This window comes from Cydia strobilella, chromosome Z (genome assembly GCF_947568885.1).
Source record: "Cydia strobilella chromosome Z, ilCydStro3.1, whole genome shotgun sequence".
NCBI classification, from domain to species: Eukaryota; Metazoa; Arthropoda; class Insecta; order Lepidoptera; family Tortricidae; genus Cydia; species Cydia strobilella.
The window spans coordinates 51,977,814-52,001,519 of NC_086068.1; the positions used below are offsets into that span (position 1 = coordinate 51,977,814).

Sequence of the window (23,706 nt, forward strand, 5' to 3'; positions counted from 1 at the left end):
TCTTGCAGCGCGCCATATCTTTTGTTTCCTTAAAATTTCATGACTTACGCCGCTTCTTAAATAGGTAATCAGTATTAAGGTATATTCTACCTAATTGATGACTTTAAAGGCCAGAATATACCAGCTGCGTGTGCGTATATGGGCGTTTTCTAAAATAAATATTGAAAACCTGATTCTTTCAAATCTAGACATTCTTGCGCTCATTCTACTCATGCAGAATCGACAGCATTCTCCATCCTGCCATTAAAAAAGATGTCCCAAAATGTCCCTTCCATTACGTGAATTACGTCACTTTTTTCAGATTCCCGAAAAGGACACCAATGATGAATACAATTACAGTTTATACTCGTATTGTCTAGTTTAAATTAAGAAATAAACATAGGTAAACTTTTAGAAAGTCGGTAAAATAAAATAAAATATATTGATCTTTTTACCGAAGAGGCGTCCTCAATTTGAACGGTACATAAGGAAATCACAAAACGGTATCCAATACGAGGGCTGGTTTGAAATTAGTTAGCTGCTTCGGCTCTACGCATGCGATTTTAATAGTATTTACATACATATACCAACATTTGATGTTCAGTTTAGTTTACCTTTTTGGAAAAAAAAAGTTATATCGTTTATTTAGAAACTAACTAACTATACATATAAATATACATATTTCATGTCAAATGAGCGATCAATCTGTGAATAAATAATGAGCGAGCAATATTTCGGAAACGCTGTGATATCCGCGACATGCGACAGGTAACATGCGGGTCCTGAATACAGTATAGAGAGCTTATAATATGTGTGCAGATAAAACAGTGCATAACAATCATTATTCATTAAAACACTTGTGTAATCCTATTATGTCACTCGTCACTTCGATCGTTTCTTAAACCCTCACCCTTCATACTTACCGTAAAATACTAAATCAATAAAATTATAAATAAAATCAAAGTAAATAGTTGTTTGTAGATATATGCCTAGAAGTCAGAATAAAAAAAACAACAGTTGCATAATATTGTATGAATAAGACTGCCTGCGCCGGGGCCACGCGCGCCGCGCTTCTTATGAAATTGATTTCGATCTCACTGGCAGTCATTTAATCCACAATAAGAGTGCTGGAGGAGAAAAAATTATAAAATATAGTTGGAGAAAACAAACTGTACTTACTTACTTACTCAATAAGCAGGGGACGGCTGTTGCTCCATACAAATTACAGACGTAGTCCCCAGTTTCCTCTCTGGATGTTGACATTATGGGAAATATTTTTACATAATTTCATGTACCTATATTATTAACCATAGCTATGCCCCTACATTTGACTTTTTTGACTTTTTTAATTATTGTAAAAATTAAGAGCGATAAACACGTTTCATACAAATTTTTAAATGCTCCTAACTTATAATAATTAAAAATTCGAAAAAAATCAAACGTAGGGGCATAGCTGTGGTTGATATGCAACAAATTGTGTCAAAATAATTTCAATAATGTTAATATCCAGAGAGGAAAATGAGGACTACGATTGTATGAGATGGCGATTTCGCGCGGGTCCTCCACTTTCGTCTTAAATGTGAGAATAAATGCCAGGCATAAAAAGTAATGATGTTTTCTTCGGTATCTTATAATGACTTTATGTTACCAACTACTGAAAAATAAATAAATTAATAACATTTTTGTTTTACCTAATACGGACATAAGTTCGGAAGTTCGTACTAAAATGGATATTATCTCCGAATCTACCAGAAATGGCAGAACGAAACGGGGTGACTCTAATAGGCAAGAAGCTGCTTTATCAGCCATCTTCATTTTATCGTCACTTTCTGAGAAATCCTGTATACCTACTTAAAAGTAGGTAAAGTTTGTACGAACCAGATAGTATAATTTTATTTGTATCGTATCCTTTTTTATTGCTATTGAGTTTATATTTGTAAACAAGGCCAGTGGACAATTGTGTTTGTGAGAGTCATCTGTTTTCATTTGTCGACGACAGGCCGCGGCCGCTCCCTATAGCACCTTTTCACTTTTCCTTGGCTCTACCGGTTTGCTAGATAGTTTACATAATTTTCTCTGCCGAAGTTTACTTAAGTATTATCGATGGCTAATAGTACCTTACGATACAAGTGCGAAAAATAGAAAATTCGCAACGAGTGGCGATAAATTAAAACACGACCGAAGGGAGTGTTTTAAATCGACACGAGTTGCAAATTACCTATTCGCACATGTATCGTACAACGTTTTACAGTACATATGGCCCTTTAAATTTTCGACATAGTCACGTAATGTACTAATTATCGCACTAGTGCGGTAAAGTAGCACAAGATGTACTGTAAAATTATTTACTATATTACGTACATACCTACTTTGCCACTCGAAATGGGTGAACATTATTTTCAGATAAATGCATAAGATCAGAGTTAAAAACTTCCTACCTAAGTATCTGTACGTGTTTTTACGTGTAAATAATTGACTGTCTAATATATACAAATTAATGGAAATTATTATAAATTTGAAGTCAGTTTTAACCGCTGAAATAATAATAATAAGGCGGTGATCTGCTGGCGGCAGCCTAAGTTAAGTTTTTAGTATTTTTGTATAAGTTTTTGTATTTTACTTTTATTTTCATATTATTCAAACCTAGCCTAAGATGAAAGATAAATAAAGAGAATAGTAATAATAATATTAAAGAAACTCTCGCTGGGTGGTTGGACCAGGGGTCAGATGCAGAAGGCGGTAATTTTGGACACGGCGCGTATAGTACGTCGGTTTCTCACTCTGCGGCCCTGACCACCGGTAGCTTGAGCCTTGCTCCGCTGCCGGCGGCACCCTAGGTTAGGTTTTTTTATAATGTGTTTATATATTTTTTATATTGTATTGTGTTTTATATTTTAATTTTATATGCATATTGTAAAAAGCCTAGCTTAAGAAGATAGATAAATAAAGAGAATAATAATAAAAATAAACATTTATCCATATATATTTTGATATTTTTATACATTTTCATTTTTAGTTTTAATTCTGTGTCGATAGATGTCAGTAAATTTACTGTGACTACAAAATTTACTATGACGATAATCCTCCATACCTACTATCTATTCTCTTTAATATCACGGTACCTTCTCGGTGAAGGTCATCCAGCTAAAGCAATTTTATTAATTAGTAGGTGGGGTCCTGTTTGCTTCTATTACTGTCAAGTGTAAACACTATTTTATGACTACAACTAGACGGTATTTAATTTCGTTAAAAGGGGGCTGACGCAAAATTGTGGTTTTATATTGAATTTTTACGTTTTAATCAAATGAATACTTCACACGATAACTAGATTATATTTAAAAGGGCATATTCCAAAAAAACCGTAAAAGAAGAAAATTACGAAACCATGTCTAATGTTCATTTTCTTTGTCTTACATAAAAGAAAACGATGAGTATAGTTTTATTTGTTCTTATTTACTCATAATTTGGTTTGACTAACTATATTTGGTACCGTTGTTACGAGTAATTAATAATCAATATAATAAGGATTTTCAGTGATATTTTCACACGAAGCATTTTGGAGGAAAATGAATTAGTTTCACTTTATTGCTTTATTATTGTGGTTTTATTTTTATTCATTTTACATTCACAAAAGACGTGAATCATCCTGCCGATTTATTGGCTTATAGCTAAGGCCAGTAGAAAATATAACCAAAAAGCTTGATTATTATTTCGGAATATGACAAAATTAGGTAAATTCCAATTTTTTTCTTGTTTTTATCAAGTAATATCAACATGCGCAAGTATGTACGTTATAGATGCATTTTCAAGTTAAAAAAAATAGATCATTGCGAGTCGCGGTGTACTTTGTAAAATATCTTAAATTGATATCGAGGTACATATTTATCGTAGCTTACAGTTTTATTTTCTTACACTTGCCAAGTACGGCTACTAAGGGTTGACATTTGACGTTTACGCTAGCGACTGCATGAATCGATCACAGTCCATATCGCTCACACTGATGCATTGGTGCGATCGAGAGGGACTGCGTTCGAGTTCACGGACTCGCTAGCGTAAATGTCAAATGCCAACTCGTGGTAGCCGTACTGGTAGGTAATTTAAGTCTAATTACTAATTATTTTTCTGACACTGAACGTTTATCGATATTTTATGTTATATGACATTTAAGAAATTAATTTATATTTTTAATTTTTTTATATAATAAAACAATGATTGTGTGCGAATATTAAAATAAATATACAATTAGATTAAAATACCTGGAATTACCAATAAAAAAGAAAGTAAAACGTTTTGATTATTCACGTTGGTTTAAAATTTTAATGTTAGCGGAATGAATTGCATGTTAAAAATTTGTGTTTAATGCTTTTGATCTTAATTTAATTATAAATACCCGGATGTCAAAAAATTAAAATTTATATAGCAAAATAAGAATACAAATGTCGCAATGTCAAAGTCAAATAATGAAAAATATTCAAATAATCCAGGAGACAATAGTAGCATTTATTTGTTAAAAATGTCATCAATGCTCATTTGAATTCAATTGTATCCTTATTTCTAATTGTGTCAGGTAGTTTATTATAAATTTTGCTTCTCAAACAAATCACACTCTTTAGGTTAGGTTTGGGTCAGCCGCATTCGAGGGAAGACAGTGCTGTCAAACTGGTTTAACTTGGCAGATATTCTGAATCATCAATTTATTAAAATGCAGCACTACGTGCTAATGCTACTCTTTTATTTCGTTAATGCGTTGTTTTTTTTTAAAGTGTGGGATTTGTTTTAACAAAAACAGCAATTTCATAAATAAAGGGCGAAGGTAGAGTAAGCACTTTTAGACTTTTGAAATAAGATTTTATCAGATATTTAGCGGCCTCCATTGTGTAACATATTATTGCCAGTGACTGCACACTTATCGATAAAGATATATCAAGCACATGATATTCCTGCCTGATAAATATCTGGGTACCTATACCTACTAATTACCCATAAATATGTGGTCATATTCTTAGTTCAATATGATTAGCTGATAAATTATGAAAAGAACCCCGAACAAGGCGTCTAAAGTAATAAACTAATCCCACCATAAACATTTTCATGTAAAATGTTGCCAAGACGAAAACATAAGGCTCGCACTGTCAAAAAGTTATCAGATCTATTGTAGAGCCAAGCTTCTAACTCTAAAAGCCCTAACTTCACAAACTCTACCCCTTAGTCAAAAATGAGGCTGAGTAAAGAGTATAATAATAGGGTATTTGACTGTATTTAAAATAAATTATTTCACACCATGCATGAAAAAAAGCACAAAACATAGATAGCAGTTATTTTTATAGGATGCGCAGCACTGAAAACTGTATCCTTGCCGTAATTAGTGAGGATTTGCAAAGTCCAATTTGTAGGTTTTGGCTCTCTCCGCATCAAGATGCGAACCGGAAGTAGTAGGTTATTTTATTTTATTTTAAATTGTAATTTTAAATATATATGTATTGATCTTTAACTGTTATTTCTACTTTTAACTTTTTACACTTGTCTCATCTTATAGGTAATTCTGTGTTTTTTATGGGTGCTTGCCTGAAATAAAATCATTTTTTTAAAGCACAAGTTCTATATAATAAATCGGATAAAAAAAAGTAGGAGAGTTGACCTTGACGTCATTGTGTAATGTTTCATATAATTTCCTAGCAAACGTTTTGACAGTTCTAAAAAAGAAACTGTTTTGACTAGTAGGAGAATACCCTATTACTCCCTTTATCTCTTTGTGACGTCATGACGTGCCGTTGTATTTATCATGTGTATGACAAACCGCACTATAACGCGGATGGTATGGGCAGAGCCTAGTGAACTAATTGAAGACGCCATGGTCAGTGTCAACATATAAAAATATAAGTAAGGAAAGAGTGCTAACTCCATACATCAGTTTTCTTACACAAATGAGAGTTATTTCGTAGTCGACATCTAGCGTCAAGTAGTGGATTTATCAGTACCGCTACGACACCAGAGGGCCTACCGCGAACCACGTTCGACGTGTTGCCTTCCTGTCACACTTACATACGAATTTACAAGTGCGACAGAGAGGCAACACGACGAACGTGGTTCGCGGTAGGCCCTCAGATGTCACGAGTGTCGCGACTGACGAAAAACGTATTGTTAAAACAATTTACAACTAATATTACAAGCGGAAGCAGTTGAAAATAGATTTCCGGTTAATCCGGTTTTATTATTAGCTGAAAATTGTTGAGCATAAGACTTTCCATTCGTCGCGACATCTATTGTCAACTAGCAGTAAATTCGATTACGGATTCGTTATTTCAAACCGTAGCAAGCGACGTGCGTTCCACTCAATTTCAATGATAGAATCAACGAGCGAGCGGCTGCCCGCTATGACAGCAACGCAACGATAAGTGCATTCAGTTTGGTAAGAAAACTGATATATGAACTTATGGAGTTAGCCATAGACATAGTATAATAAGTACAAGTAGTTATAGACATGAAACCGAGCGACCAGGGGTAAGAGAAAGACATTAATGTATTGACAGTTTCATGTATGGCAGTATAATCTCTCTTTCACTCTTATAAATTTCGGTATTTCGCCATCGCCTCCTTGCTATAATGCCATAACCCGACAATGAAAAAATGCCCGGTCGGTGATAAAGACAAAGCATGGCACTAATTCTCTTTCCGCTTATAGGAATCGCAATAAGACTATCTTTCTCTATCAAAGAGTGCCAGGCCCTTGGAGTTAGCACACTTTCCTAACTCATATTTCTCTATGGTGTCACGGAAGGGAGGTCTCCTATGTCAACGCACAGCATAACTTCAGCGGCCCAATTTGACTTGAGGAAGTGACAGTAGGCTACATAATAATTCAACTTTCGTGACAATTGGCAGTTTAATATGTCAATTTGACAGCACGGGGTTGATATCGCCACCTATCACACATTAGCAATGTAAACATTAACATTAACACAGTCATAGCCATACAACCTTTTTACCTACATCTATGCATACAACCTTCTGTTACTTCCTTCCATAAAATTGAGCTCCAAAAATGGTGTATCTGTGTATCTTCATTGGTATATTATAGTTATTAATTAACATTTACTAACATCGCAGTTGCAACATAAATTTTCGCTTAGCACGCGTAATATGTAAATCGCATAGCCACGTTAAAAATCGCTTTTATCAAATAATATAAAAATAATATTATCAAGTACATATTAAAATAAGTATTTCCACGTACACTAGTAACTTATAAACACCGGTGTCATGGGTGGCACAAGCACACATTGAATGTGTTTTATACTACCTTGTTAAAAATAAGCATCATCATAACTTACGTCACACACGCATATTTTCATAAGCAGTATAGAATATTGATAGTGCACGCACACAACCGGCACCGTGTCTCTGTGTAGTCATCCGTGAGTAGTGTGCGTTGCAGCATTGAATGTGGGCCATTGAAAATTCATCGTAGACTACCACACGAAGATTCCGCTTTATGAAGCAAACACCAAGTCGCACTCGCCACACAGGTAATCATAGGATTTACACCATTCAATTGCATCCCAGAATATTTCATACTACAATATACCGTATTTATTACTGGAACTCCGCACGGGTTATAAAAAACCTTAACAAATTATACACTTAAACCTTTCTCAAGAATCACTCTACTTATTGATAGGTTAAAACCGCATGAAAATCTATTCAGTCGTTTTTGAGTTATTCGCGAACATACATACACACAAACAGACAGACGCGGCGGGGGACTTTGTTTTTTAAGGTGTAGTGATTTATGCGCGTACCTACTAATTCTGAAAGTACAGTCACTATCGGACATCGGAGCGGCCAAGGGGTTCTCAAAAATCTTAATTAAGCCATTATTATCAATACATTTAAGCGCATGTTCAGTTATTTGTATGCATGTACTGTTAAAACGACAGATTAAGATTAACGATTAATAGGTAATTCAAGCTTGTAGCGCGTTTCTGAATAACGCCAATAAATAGTCACTCACGGGCCGTGTACCGTGTACTCTACTAACATGGGCAATCTATCGGGCGCGTGGTCCGCGAGCGCACGGAAGCGTCCAGTTTCGGTATCGTCGCATGTCCGCCGCGCTCAAACGTCCGCTTGCTCTGCCTACGCGCACGCCTTGAGCTCTTATCTTATACAAATTGTGGTTTCACTTAACATTTTTGAAAACAACGATCATAATTATACAAGTGGTTTTTAAAGTCGGTTTTGCACGAGGGCAAAATACACTCAAGAGCAATAAAAACGGATCATATAGTATAGAATTTCCCATACAACGTGAACCGGGTTTATTGTACGTATGTATCATACATGTACATGTTCATAGCTGTTTTTTAGATGAAATAGCTTGCAATGCAATTCCATCTAAAAATTAAGAGTCACACGAAACTAGCACCCGCCATCATTACAATGTACTCGTAAACATTACATCATTAATACAAGCAAACATCCCTATGATATAATGACTTCATAAAGCATTACATATTATTACAGTACCTATACCTACATACCTACTACTTATTTATTTTAAACTCTATTCTGTTATTAATATTGCAAAGAGTATCTAATGATTCACTTATTTACATGCATTTAACAGAAATAAAAACTTATTAAAAATTTGATGACAAAATAACATCACAGCTTTGGGAACAAATCAAATTATTTTATTAAATATTTTGATTCGTGGTTTTAGGGTTCCGTACCTCAAAAGGAAAAAACGAAACCCTTATAGGATCACTCGTGCGTCTGTCTGTCTGTCCGTCTGTCACAGCCCATTTTCTCCGAAACTACTGGACCAATTAAGTTGAAATTTGGTACACATATGTAAGTTTGTGACCCAAAGACGGGCATGTAACGTAAATAAATGAATTTTAAACATGGGGGCCACTTTTGGGGGGTAAATAAGAAAATTAAAAAATAAAGTTTTAAAACTATATTGTGGTACATATCAAATGAAAGAGCTCGTTATGAGAATCTCAAATATATTTTTTTTATAATGTTAATATAAATAGCTTCAAAGTTATTTAGGAAAAAATAGCCATAAAATGACCATTCCCCGCCCCTTTAACTCCGAAAGGACTGGGTCTAAAATTTTGTAAAAATTATACAAAATAGCTCTTTACCTATAGATCACAGGAAAACCTATTAGAAATGTGCAGTCAAGCGTGAGTCGGACTTAATTACTTAGTTTGTGATCCGACCCCTACGGATTTTTTAATGACATCTCACGTTTCACGTAAAATATACCTATAGATACATTGTTAAAAATTGTGTAATGTACGGAACCCTTGGAACGCGAGTACGACTCGCACTTGGCCGGTTTTTAATTTTATGGAGCCAAGTGAAGGGCACGCTGAGCTTAAGAACACGAAGTGAGTATGAATATGAGCTAAATTTTAGTTTTAATATCGATTCCGTAGTTTTCTTTCATCTTACCATGCGATAAAAAATCCGAGGCTTGGTCATAATTTTATTTTATTTATTTAAGGATCACCAACGGATAATACATCTACACAAGGATAATTAACATTACAGATGTTTAGCCACTTATAGGTGACCACAGCTCACATATGTATATTTCATAGAGAGTATATGTATAAACAAGTAATATAACTTATTGAGAATAAATTAACTTAAAATTAGATTTACTGAAGGTAAAGAAGGTTTTCTTATAAGCAAGAAAACATGCAGACATAAAGACATAGACTTATAGTAACAATAAATTACCATGGGATTAAATGTAGAGACAATTCCTCTAATGTGACTTTAGATGCGAGACAATAGAGTTTCTGTATTTGGTTTCTGAATCATTAAATATGGCTATACTCCCGGAGTCAGGGATTGAGTTGTATAGCCGTACCATTCTAGAGATTGGCGAGTTGGTGCCTAGCCTTGTCCTCCTGAAGCGCTCTTTAAACAATTAGTAGGTTCCTTTTCTAGGTAATCTATTAGGTATGGTAAAGTTTACAGAACTTTAGCAACTCAGGACAACATATACCTCTGCAGTTAACAAGCTTATGAAGGAACATCAAGTCGTGAACTTTTTTTCTGTTACTGAGAGATGAGAGTTTGAAAATTTTTAAACAGTCTTGATAGGGTTTTAAACACCCTGCTTTTCCGGATGTATTTAGCTCAATATAGCCAAGAAGCGCCTTTGCACTCTCGATCCGGTTTTTGTGGACTTCGTAACAAGTCGACTAAACTTGATGACAGTATTCGAGGTTGCTTCTGACGAGTCTTAAATAATAAAGCTTTGTACGGGCTTGTTTAAAATGCTTGTTGTTCCTTGTCACAAAGCCCACCATTGCAGAAGCCTTTTTAGTGATGTAATCAAAATGCGCATTGAAATTTAGCTTTATTATGGCTATTGGATGGATTATCATCTATTATTATGCCTAAGTCACGCACAACTGTGACTTTTTGTAAGATTAGTCCATTTATATTGAACTCTGTTGGTACTGGGATTTTGTTTCGCGTGAACGTCATGTGGTAGCAATTTTCGGAGTTTAGGGTAATTTTATTACTTTTGCACCACTCGGTTAATCTGTTAACATCGTCCTGCAACATTGCACGGTCTACGTCATTGTTAATAGGTCTTACAATCTAAATCATCAGCAAAGAGAGCTTCAAGCAAGAGCAAGAGGCTGCAGAATTCTTGCAACAGTTGATTATGTCATTAATAAAAATTAAAAAGAGCAGGGGGCCTAGATGTGATCCTTGAGGTACGCCTGATGTGGTAGAAAATGGCTTTGACAGCTCCCCATTAACCGCCACAGACAGTTCACGGTTCATCAGGTACGATCTGAACTGAACCAACTCAACAATGGCTCACCAATGCCGCATCTTGAAAGTTTATCCAGTAATAGCATATGGTTTACCTTATCGAATGTTTTACTGAATATACTGTTAAAATCTCTCGGGTTCCTCATGGGCACGTTGTATATTGGTGTCGAGTACAAATAGGAGGACAAAAAAATTTAATCATCATATGAGTGTTAAATTGCTATTATTATACGAGTCTCCATAATTAATTAATTGGAAAGCAAAAATAATTGCACTTCAATTTGGTACATTTTTTAGTTCATTTAGCTACTAAGCTATTTATTATTAAAATGACTGTGGCATAAAGAGTGACGAAAAGACGCACTTACATGACAAAACTACAAATGTGGACCGAAAACGCAAACTACTATAACAATGATTATTGTTGCGATCAGTTTACCACGAACGTGACTATTTGCCTAATAAATCTTTTTTCACAATAACGGACAATGTTGTAATAAAAAACAAAGGCTGTCGGTATCTGATCAGATTCTGCCGGTTTTTCTTAGCCTCACGCGGTCTGTGACCTTCTATTTCTTAATTGTTAAACTGATGAGAATAGAAACATTTAGTTGAAGTTTTTTTTTTAATATCATCTATCCTCGTGGAGTCTGAATGGCCTACAGTTTTGTGTTTTATTGTGTACTTTGTATTATATATCATCACTATCATCAGCTTCTACGAGAAGTAGTTGTAGGATGTAGGTCATTTGTATTCTACGTCAGATTATTTGGGATTTAGGTAACTACTGGAAGTAAAAGTAGTAGTGAAAATGATACATATGTAAGATAACTGAGACGAGAGTTACCTCGTTGCTGCTACCAGCGGTCATAAGTGGTTTGTCAAGGCAACTCACGAATGAAAGTCGCCTGTGGCAAATTTTCAATGACGGCACACATGTATCCCGTAGTTTACTTATTCATTTTATATTATGGTCCATTCACTTGGAACGAACTCCGAGGAACTATACGAGTACTGAGCCTTTATTCTGTTTTTAATAGTGACGTCGAGGTTGTATTGTTTTACTTGTAGGGTATTGTTCAGCGTGCCGGGCGGCAGCGAGCGTATCTACGTTGCCAAATAAATCGTGAGCCAAGTGACGACACATTTAATAACTGTCTATTAAGAAACCAAGAAAAGAATTCTATCACTTGAGCAGTTTAACCGCCAAACGTTGACTTGATTCAATTAACAATCTACAATTGTGAGCCGTGCATTAGCAAATTAAACTTCGCTCACCTTTCGACGAGTGGCAGGACATTGTCGAGGAATTCAAAGCCTGCGTGCGTGGTGTAGGTGATGGATTCGTGACAGAGCACGACGCCGTCATCAGCGCGCACGTAGTTTTTCAGCACCCAGAACTCTCCCCGCTGGTAGGTCACCGGCAAGAAGTCTCTCTCATTACAGTTCAGCAGAGAGCGCAGGCGCTGCAGTGTAGCCTCGGATAAAGCGTTCTCATCGACTATGTCGAGACCATCGCTGGTTATTTCCGACTCCGACGGAACCACAACAGATGCCGTGCTCGAAGCAGTCTTGTTGGTAGTGGCCACAGTGGACGGTGTCTTTTGCGAGGTGGATTCATCGTAAGCTTTGAGAAGCGGTTCAGGTCTAGTTTCTGTCTCGTTGCGGGCCTCGGGTCTTCGCTCGTAGAGGTACCGCACCTCGGCGCTGCGCGCAGGCTCCTGCCCGTCCACGGCGACCGGCATCCAGTCTATTCCGTTGCTCGTGGTGCCAGAAAAGTGCATGGCCGCGTACAGTAGCACCGCGATGTTGATCACGATGCTCACTCTAAACACTAAGTTTCTCCGGTTGCCCATCATTTTGGCAACGAAACACTTAACACTTAGGAACTATCTATTACTTAGTAGACGGTAACGTCCTCCGTCGCCCTCTAGGACGCAGTTTCCTGTAGGGCTCTGTTCGTGTCAGCATCACAGAATCCACAGATTATAATGTACAGGCGCTGGCGGGGGCGCGCGGCGGGGGGCCGCTGTCGGGAGCCACGTCTGAAACAATTGACACACCTTCGTAAACAAATGCGATACCGTTCTTGTATTTCATCATTTACTCGTAACGATAGCAGTTTCTTATTCACTATACACAGGTACCTAAGGGAAGTGTCGTGGTAAACATTAAAAAAAGTTAAGTATTTTGCATTTACGTGGCAACAACATTTACAAGCATACCCATGAGATCTGTCTCTCCGAACTCTACCTACTTGTTTTATTACTTTATGGTTGGCATATAAAATGTAATATTCATTGGCCTTAAGTGTAGTTTAATAATTTTAATACACTTAAGAGGTATTATTAATAGCGCATAATATAGCAATAAGTAAACACGCAATTTGTAGACGCATTTAGTTCGTAAAGACAGTTGCAATCGTATTGGAGAGCGTTTATCGCCCGAGCCTCGTTACTCAGATGGTTATCGAGTCGGTGAGCTAATAAAATGTAGGTATCTAGCAGCGTATGTAAACCCGCTCCCGGCACCGCTAACCACGCGAGCCATAGACTACCTCTAGCTACGGTACGATGCAGTACTTATAGGATTATCAGGTAAACATTTTAACCCTTTACCTACGGGTGTCAACCAGAATTGTCAGTAAGGCAACACCGCTGCAGTACGGGTGTCAACTATAGTTGATCGAAGATATGTTCATGTTCAATATTTTTTTAAGTCAAAACGAGACCTTGTGTCTTGGTAATAGCGGTCACATTATGCATTGGGATTAATATAGGTGCAAAGAAAAAAATATCATAATGTTTCGGTAGATGGCTCTGACATAAACATATTTTTTAAATTACCGCTTTTTTGCTGTCAACTGGGGTTGACCCCGTACTGCAGAAGCGCAAATAACTGAACTCAATATAGCGGTCCTAGTGTTGTTAGGGTTCCGTACCCAAAGGGTAAAAACGGGACCCTATTACTAAGACTCCGCTGTCCGTCTGTCCGTCTGTCTGTCCGTCTGTCCGTCTGTCACCAGGCTGTATCTCATGAACCGTGATAGCTAGACAGTTGAAATTTTCACAGATGATGTATTTCTGTTGCCGCTATAACAACAAATACTAAAAACATAATAATATAAATATTTAAATAGGGCTCCCATACAACAAACGTGATTTTTTTGCTGTTTTTTTCCGTAATGGTACGGAACCCTTCGTGCGCGAGTCCAACTCGCACTTGGCCGGTTTTTATTTTATATTTCATCGACTTGTTGTAGGAGTGAGACGTGTGGGTGTTTTGAATGTTATTTTTAGTTTTTTCACTTTTCTTTGTCCAAATAGGCTCAAAATTGGAATATAATATTTTTTAACTTAAAAACATAACTTGCTGAGCTTCTATCCCCTACTAACAGAAATATCGACAGTCGTATCGATATGCGCACATCACTATTTTTCCTCAGTAGCAGAGATTTGTTTCTATGCAACATTTAAAATGATTGATTTTTTGCAATATTTCAATAACTATCATCATTTAAGTATTTAGTTGTGTTACATATATAATAAACTAATACTTTAAAACTTAATCTTGAGAAATTCGCTAACAGTAACTTAAAATTGTTCAATTTCTTAGTCATTAATATTAAGCGTGAAATAAGAAATATTAGTGAATATAAATACACCACGTGATTAGTTATTAAATAAACATATTAAGCTGGTCATACACGCTAGGGTACGCCTGTTAAACTGCACAGGTAAACCCTAACTGGGTGGAGCACACACACGGCAGCGGTAAACCTGCACAAACTCTCAGTTGTGTATTAGCCATGGCACCGTCGTCAGCTGTGCTTGATATTGGACGCAGCACTATTAACGTCCTTGACAAACTTTTTTTTTGAAGTAAAGTTAATATTCTCGCTAATAGAAACTGAATATACTAATATGTTACACAGTACACGCTATGATACCATTGCACAGTATGTGATACAAAATATTACCAAAGATAGATATAACTCCGTAATAGATGGATACAGTCTAAGGAAAAAACGTGCCTCGAAAATCACGAAAATTTGATTCTCGATCAGATGGCGCCACTAGTTTTGGCCTACACTCGTATAGAGGGCGTTGACTGTTTCGTTTGTTATTTATAATTTTAACGCATACCAGTGAAAGAACATGGGTCAAAATCATATAAAAATAATTAACGCAAATAAAAAAAATCATTTATCCATATTTAAATACATTTTCTCGTATTTTTATAAATATTTATTTTTAGTTTTAAAGTGTGTCGACAGATGGCAGTGAATTTACTGGGGTTACAAAATTTACTATGACAGTACCGCTCATATAGTATAAGTTACTCTATGATATTACAGTATGAAATATGTCAAAATAACAATATAAAAAAAAACAAATCCTATATGAGCAAAGAGTGAGTTTTCTCAATGTACAAAACAACTACAAATGTACAGCGAAATACAAGTATGTTATTATTACCAGACATGCTAAGTCTCCGATTGAAAGTAAGTTCTAAGGAAAAAATCATGGCCAATTAACTACGTCTTTTATTACTTTGCAAATTTGTCTTGTGTTTTTGGTTTCCTTGTATTCGATATGAAAAGTACATTGTTTAAGTCGGGTGAAAGGCACCAAGCCAAATTTCATCCCTTCGTTAACAATCTTCTATACTAATAGCTCCAGTTTAGCCTATTGTGACGGTAAGGTAGTTGCGGAACCCTACACTGAGCATTGCCCGACATGCTTTTGGGCGGTTTTTTATTTATTTATATCGTGGTATTCTGCACTTTTAATACGCCAGAGGCAGGACTCTGATTTATAAAATTCAATTAACTCAACTAGCGTTACATTCCGCTTACGAGACGTTTTTATGCAATCGCAATCTACTCGCGATCTAAAATATCCGCGATCAACTGAGGCCTGCGCATGCGAACGCCACTCACGCTCAGTTTTACCTGTACAGTTTAAGAGCCCACCGGTAAAAAATATCTATTTTCATATTTTCGCAGGTCAACTGTGCAGTCGTAGAAAACTGCACAGTCGAATGCCACAGACGCTTTTTTGCGCAGTTGAACTATATAGGTAAAACTGCGCAGGCGTACCCAAGCTGGCCAGCTTTATACTTAATGTGTGTGTGAAATTTCAAGCACGTAGCTGTAGTACTTAAAAAGTTACAAGTAAGTGAAATCATGTCAAACGGCTGACTCTCGCCAATACATGCCCGTATTGAGCGGTGACTGGGTGTTCAAAGTCCCCGTAGGTAAAGGGTTAAAATCACTGAAATAATCATGATTACAATAAAATCTTGACACGCCATCGCACTCTGCTCCGAATGTAACTATGTACCTAAATTTATATCAACTATTACAAAAACTCTTCAATAATAAATTCACTCATTTAATTTTTTTTATTATGGCAACAAACAGTCATTACATAGAAAGATACAATAGATGAACTACAGTAAAGACAAACAGTGCCGAAAAGTTTTACATGTGATATTGTAGAAACATTATAAGAGTTGATACTGAGTGGTAGAGAGAGATTCATCGTGCAATCCAACATATAGGTTTACGACATTTCAACTGATAATCTATTTACTTTGTATACATACGTATATGTTTATGTAATGAATTTTGGAAACCTTCCACTGTCAGTTAAGTTGTCGATGAAATCCGACTAATAGTTTAATTAAATGACAATTAATAGGAAATACGTATTAAATAGAAAGTAACAAACTAAGGTACGTTTTACATTATTCAAAGTTCCAATTATTTCAGGCGCAAGGGAGAGAAAACAATTTATTGTGTATTATTTCTTAAGGGGGGTGGGGGGGGTGGGGGAGGGGGGAATAGATATTTTTACGTGAGGTGCGACCTGGACGATTACTACACGAAAGCCTTATTTTAGGTAACAAAGTAGGAGAGTCGATAAGATTATTTATAATTTTAAATAAAATTGTCGCATCAGCCAATTTGCGTCTGTTCTCTAAAGATAGAAGTTTGTAGTGTAGAGATTCCTGGTAACTTGAGTTAATACGAAAATTGCGATAGTTGAGTATTTTAATTAAAAAAAATTGGACTTTCTCTATTCTAGAATTATGGCACTGGAAGTAAGGGCTCCATACAACACTACCGAGGTCTAATATGGATCTTACAAACGAGAAGTAAATAATTTTAATTGGTTTGTTGGTTTTTAAGGGTTTACTGAGTCTATTGATGAGGCCTAAATTTCTAAATGCTCTTTGAACTATTTTGTCTATATGTGCATTAAATGATACCTTATCATCCATTGTAATACCTAGATCTAGACCTAGATCTCTAATATTAGTAGCACGTTTAAGTGTATTATTGGATTTATTTTACGGGTATAACTGGTCACAGAGCACTTATCAGCATTTAAAAAGAATTGATTCTGTCAACAGTATGACGACAAAGTTCTAAGATCATCCTGCAAGTCAAAACAATCTTTGACTGAGGTAACTATTTTAAAAAGTTTCGTGTCGTCAGCATATAACAAGTGATTCATTGATATAAATTGTAAATAAAAGGCGGCCCAAACGGGATCCCTGAGGAATACCAGAAGGCACGCTAAGATAATTGGAGCAGTACCCTTTAACACATACAGCTTGACTACGGTAACGTATGTATGAGTCGATCCATCTAAGAAGGCTGTTATGCACACCGGCGTTCAAAAGCTTGTTTATGAGCAAATCATGATTAATTTTATCGAACGCTTTTGAAAAGTCGGTGTACACGACGTACACTTGTTGGTTTTTGTCCATAGCTTGAAGTATAAAGTCTGTAAAAGTCAACATGTTGGAATCGACACTCCTACATTTAAAGAAACCGTGTTGATGTTCAGATATGCGGTGTTTCAATGCTGCAAATAATTCAGTAGTAACGATTATCTCAAAAACCTTGCCTAGTATGCACAGTTTAGAGATGGGTCTATACTGGTCAATATGTGCCTTACCCTCTGTTGTTTTGGGTATGGGTGTTATTAAGGAGGATTTCCATATGCATGGAAATATTCCTGTCTATAGAGAGAAACGGAAGATATAGGCAATAGGTTCAGTAAGTTCAGCTGCACATTTTGAGACTAAGAGTGGATGTATTCATTATTAACATTCCTGTTTCGTATTCCGCTCACAGTCCAGAACCAGATAGGTCACGATAATTTCTGACGGCAAGTAATCCCAAATTCCAAGTAGCTATACAAAGACTTGCAGTTACCTCACATAGGCGTTTTTATACGTCAAATGCTACGTCCCAAACTGCACCACTTAGTTGCAATCCAAGTCTATATATCAGTGTATCGTTCAGTCGGCGTGCCGTAATACTGGTAATATATGTACATAAGGCGGTTAATTTGCACTATCTAGTGCGTATTGATCTGAGACGCAAACCGCCCCTTCCAATTGTTCGTTCAATGTGTTGAAAATACTTACCTACATAAAACATTGTGGCCCTGTGTAAATTTCATTCGATAGCGTGACGTGACGTGCGCGTTTCCGTTAAGTGTCATTTTGTATGGGAATTTGAGTTTCCAAAACGTCTCGTTTGGCGCGCTTTAAGTATATATTTACACTTATAAAATCTGATTTTCAGCATTTAAATATGCCCTGCTAAAAACATAACATTTTTATGTCAACATCACCATTGTGCCACATTCCTTCCTTCTAAATATTCACGGTTGAATAAAAGCTCTAAGAAACATATTAGAACGATGACCAGCTTTTAATATTCATATCCTGAAATAACAAGTAACTTTTTATCCCGGAAATCATCAAAGGGGTGAGCCGAATAGGGGGCGGAAGTTTGGAAAGTTGTTGGGGATGGAAATTGAAGAGGTCTCGGGTACAAAGCTCGAATATAAATCAATTGCTGTGTGTTGGTCTTGCGAAGTCCTAAAATTGTTCTACCCGAATACTACTTGTGTGGCCGAATGTTTGCCCCTTTGTTTTTTTTAAATATATAATAAAATAACCAATGAACGATAGGTAATACCTATATTATAATATCAACCAACAATCTATTAGGTATCTCCAGAGTTTAGATCATTTCATTAAGTATTTACGAATGGAAACCTACTTAAGTATTTAAAACACGTTTTTGTTTGTAACAAGGCATCTCGACAATTAATGTTAATGTTCTTTCCTTGTCTTTAAAATACCCCTTTAACCAAAATGATTGACCGAATAACCCCTTTAACAAATTAGACAAGGCCCTTGTTTTTATTTACCTACTTTTCATCCTTACTACTATGTATGTACTTAGTACGGGAAAACTCACATTTCAAGTAAGCGAGTGTCTACTTTTACACTAGTTACTTATGTAGTAACTATGAATTGATAATGTTAATAATTTCAGACCAAGTGGCAGTAAACAAGAAAACACAAGTGGTGTTGGTAGGTTAGGCTTGTTGTTAACTGTTTTGATACCGAAACAAAAACACAGCAGTGTAGTGGATTATCCCTGTAAAGAAAAAGGAAGCACCCTCACAGCTGGAGCGCACCTGCACCCTCGCAGCGCAGCGTTTCCAAGCCAAAATAGATATGAGTACGCCGCGCCGTAAGTACTTTACTGAATGTTAGCGTGAGTTTAACACGGCTTATATTAGAAATTTTCCATGTTATTCGACGTTCGGTCAATGCGGTGGTTCGTGTTCGGACCTTCCGGCTTTACTTTGTCACGGAGGACTGGCACAATGGGTCGTAAGTTCCATAACGACCAGGAATTTGCCTACAGTGAATTTAAATATTCAGTTTCCCAGCAGCGTCTACAAATGCATGCGGTCCAGTGAGCACCACTAGAATGATCGGAACGGCCCTTTTATGATCAAGTAACAGTTCACTACATTCATGTAACCTGCTGTTTTGAATTTGGTACCTATGTCGGTCGTCCCGTCCGGGTCATCTGCTCGTTGCCCATCCCACTCACACCACGATTGTGCGCCCAGCGCCGACAACTCGACGCATCGCGTGACCACGAAGAGTGGTCGTCGGTATTTTCCATTTGGTTATATAGAGCTTTGTGGCTTAAACTTAGAACAGTTGCTTATTTCAAAATGGGCTAGATGTGGGAGTTAAGTTCTATGGATACCCTACCACTGGATGTTTTTTCAGTTACGACAATGCCTTTACTTGCAGTATGTTTAAGCATCTAATGGAATATCAATGCCGATTTCGACGTTTGTGTTGTAACAGCTGATTAGCGACCGCGAGTGTGCTCATCTCGTTATGAACCTTCGTCATCTTATGTAAGTAAAGTGGTCACAATAAACAGTTACAACATTATGGCACGCGCGCGCGGACAGTAGATATTCAAATCGGACTTACGCACGACCTTCACAGGCGAAAGTGTTTTACTTGGACGCATTCTCTACTAACGCCTTAGCTTTGTGCCACTTAATGGATCGAATATTGACCTTCCTAAGTGTTACGACTTGTATCATAATATTTAGATCACTACAGTTTCACTCACTATAATTTTTAGTCGCTTTTGGCGACATGTTTCGGACTCTTTCTCAGGTACGAGTGTCCGCGGCGGCTGTACTCCGTGCAGACTTCCGTGCTCCGTGAAATATTTTGAAATATGTCTCACGATAGTTTAATTTCGACTTGTATCATTTTAAAGAGTCAATTTTAACATAAGTAGTTAAGAGGATAGTGGATGACCGCTCTGGCGCTCTCCATAAAAACGTAGTCCCCATTTTCCTTCCTGGATATTGACATTATGGAAAATATTCCTACTTATTATGTATAGATCATAGCTATGCCCCTTTGTTTGACTTTTTTAGATTTTTATAAAAATTAGAAGCGAAAAATAAATTCCTAAAAACGTGACGTTGTTCCCTTTCGTCTTAAAAATATGTCACCTTTATTTGTATCTACGATGAGTTATTACATCGTTTTAAGTTTATAAAATGAAGTTAGTAACGTGTGTTCAGATTAACTTTTCAAAGTACAATTCAATAAGAATGTAAAGGTTAAACCATATCACCTTTGTGCAAGCGCTGTTCGACGGGACGATGTCCCAAGTATCTACGGTTCCATCCTATTCTATTCGAATGCATTAAGAGTAAATCACAAGTATCACAATATAGGTATTCGTATATGTCAAGGCTAATAAAATGTATGAATGTTAGGTAAGGCGGTTAGAGTGACAGAATCTGTCGCAATCTATGAAATCTTGTTGCGTTCGAATGGTTTGCTTTGGAAAGAGGAAACAGGCAGTAAAGTCTTAAACTGTTTTTCTCCGAACGAAAGTGGCTTCTCAATCGAAATGCCTTGATACCGTAACGCTGGTAGCAAAGCAGTCATAAAGAGATCGTTATAGGTAAATGCACTTCGTCGGGTAATTTGAACGAAAGGAAGTAGGTTTGCGTAATATAATTTTATGTTTTTATTTATGTGGAGGTAAGTACCTACATGCAACATCCCGGCAACCTATGGTACTCGAGCACGGGAAGTCTTGCTGTAAAAGTAAATGGCTCCATCATTTATTATGAGTCGAGACTGCAAATATAAACTTATAAAAATAACTAAGGAGGAAAGTATTTTAACGTTTTTGATGTGACGGTTCGATTCGAGTGATGCTTGATGCTTAAATAATTAATTATTTCACCTTATTTCCTAGCACGTTTTATATTTGGAGAATATATAACACGGTGGCATGACCCACTGAAAACCTAAAAACAGTTTGTTTAGAATCGATAGGAGAATCGATCGCGCTATGTTTTAATGGGGGTAATTTTTTTTACATGCCCATTCTACAGGTGTGTAATGCAACAATATCATATATATCGTCCGACAAAATCGAATCTCATCCATGAATTGCCATTTCCCGGCCTCTGCAGAAACTTACACACTTTCTTTAAATGCCCTTTTTCACCACACTTCTGGCAACGCAAACTTTTATAGCGACACTTATCATTATTATGAATTTTCATTCCACATACGGAACAACGAGGAACATCGCTATCGCGCTGATATCTCGATCGAACTGGAGCCCGAGGTCGCGCGGCCGGGCGCGCGGCGGTCGGGCCGCGGGCCTGTCGCTCGACCTTCCGTCGCTGCCTACCCGAAACACAGGCTCCTGCTTCACTGTCACATCAGCGCCAGATGTATCCACCTTTTTTGCTTCTCGTGCACACTCAGCCTTCTCCGCAATTTCCAGTGCCTTCGCGAAGGTCAAACTTTTACAATCTTGCTCAAATAACTTGTCCCTTACATGGCCCATGCCCAACCCGAGGACGAAACGGTCCAGCAGAACCATGTCTAAGGCGGCACCGAATTCGCAGTAACATGCGAGACCCCTTAATCGCGCCGCCCAGTCACCTAGGGTTTAACCAGAACTCCTTGCAGCACCGTAGAATTTTGCCTTCTCGACGCACGAGCACTGCTTAGGTTTAAAATGATTATCGAGTACATCAACCAATTCTTTGTACGTTTTCTTTTCAATGTCATCTGGATATACGACGTTACGTAACAGCCGGTATGACTCATCCGAAAAGTATGTTAACAGCACTGCACTTTTAATTGACATCCTGGATGGAATTCAAAAGCAGGAATTTTGTTAACTTTCCTTTAAAAATCAACCAATCGCCAGTTTTGTGGTCAAAAACCGATAATTTACCTAAAAACGACATATTTTTTAAACTCGCGGGTAACTTCACAACTCGTCAGTCAATGTGGTATTCGTGAGCGAATGATACGACCGGCTTGCTTCAGAACTGGTTCATTACTGAGTTACATACTTGCATACATGACAGTACTATTTCTGAAAGTCTTCCAACCCCTATTTACGGAAAGGTATGTGTTTCATTTAACTTAATAATATCAACTCAATAACGACTCTTACCCTTACGAAAGTTAAGAAAAATTATGAAACAATTACCGAACACACACGATACAGGTCAAAACAGTCAAAAGTCGGGAGATTTTTTTTTTCGATACCAAAATGTATTTATTTATTTACCTGATTAAGTGAGGGTGGGTGAATAGCAGATTAAACAATTTTCTAATTAGTTACCATCAGCATATTTATGCATTCAAGATAAAAGGCGAAACTATCGTTAAGGGGCCCACTGACTATCAGTCCGCCGGACGATATCGGCCTGTCCATTGTTCGGAACTGTAAAATTTTTGTTCTAACTGACAGGCCAATATCGTCCGGCGGACTGATAGTCAGTGGACCCCTTTATACTGGCCTCGGTCACAGACGAGAAACGTATCAATATTGCAAAATAATGATCATAATAAGAATGAATGTTTAGTAAATTCAAAACTTTGGGAAACATTCAACATTTTTACTCCTACCGGAAAGGGAACGGTACTTAAGTATATGCATTAAGGCTGACAGGCTGTGGGTTTGTTTTCACCACACCAGCTCGTAAAGGCTCTCTTTGTGCTTCAAAAACTGATAATAAAAAGTTGCATTTTATCAACATGTATGGCAAAGTAATCTGATGCAAATTTTGAGTAGATATTTATTTATTTTATTTTATTAAGTACAGTGTTAATTTTCACAAGAATATATTTAATATAATTTAATCGAATCATGCCTTCTATTGTTATATAACACACTACCTACAGTTAATATAGTAACGAATCTTATCTTTATTCTTTATTCTTTCACAATTGCATACATGTAGTAGGTACAAAAAGGTATTAAATATTACAAGAAGTTCTTACATGCTACCCGATCTCTTTCCGATCCGATCCGATATCTTTGCTAAGCAATGCGCATTTACTAAATATAAAACGACGATAGTGTCCTAAGAAATTACGCAGTATTTACATATAAGGCCCGTACACACTTAGTACGTTTTCGCGTCCGGATCCGGACGGGACGGGTGACGGTAGACCCGCTTCATTACTGAACTGTTCCGATCCGATGATCGCTTATCGACCGCC

General features: G+C 37.0%; 1 protein-coding gene and 1 pseudogene across 2 annotated transcripts in view; both read right to left on the bottom strand.

Annotated features, from left to right (window-relative positions):
* LOC134753957 (beta-1,4-glucuronyltransferase 1) overlaps nucleotides 1-23,706 on the bottom strand; it is a 76,183-nt gene that overhangs the window by 25,368 nt on the left and 27,109 nt on the right. The window contains exon 2 of one of the 2 annotated variants that reach the window (XM_063689989.1): nucleotides 12,070-12,836. In XM_063689989.1, coding sequence (XP_063546059.1) covers nucleotides 12,070-12,650 — 581 coding nt within the window. In that variant the 5' untranslated portion in view covers nucleotides 12,651-12,836. Of the gene's footprint in view, nucleotides 1-12,069; nucleotides 12,855-23,706 lie in introns of both variants that reach the window. The other variant, XM_063689990.1, reaches the window with a different exon arrangement.
* On the bottom strand, nucleotides 12,722-22,465 carry LOC134755008 (uncharacterized; annotated as a pseudogene).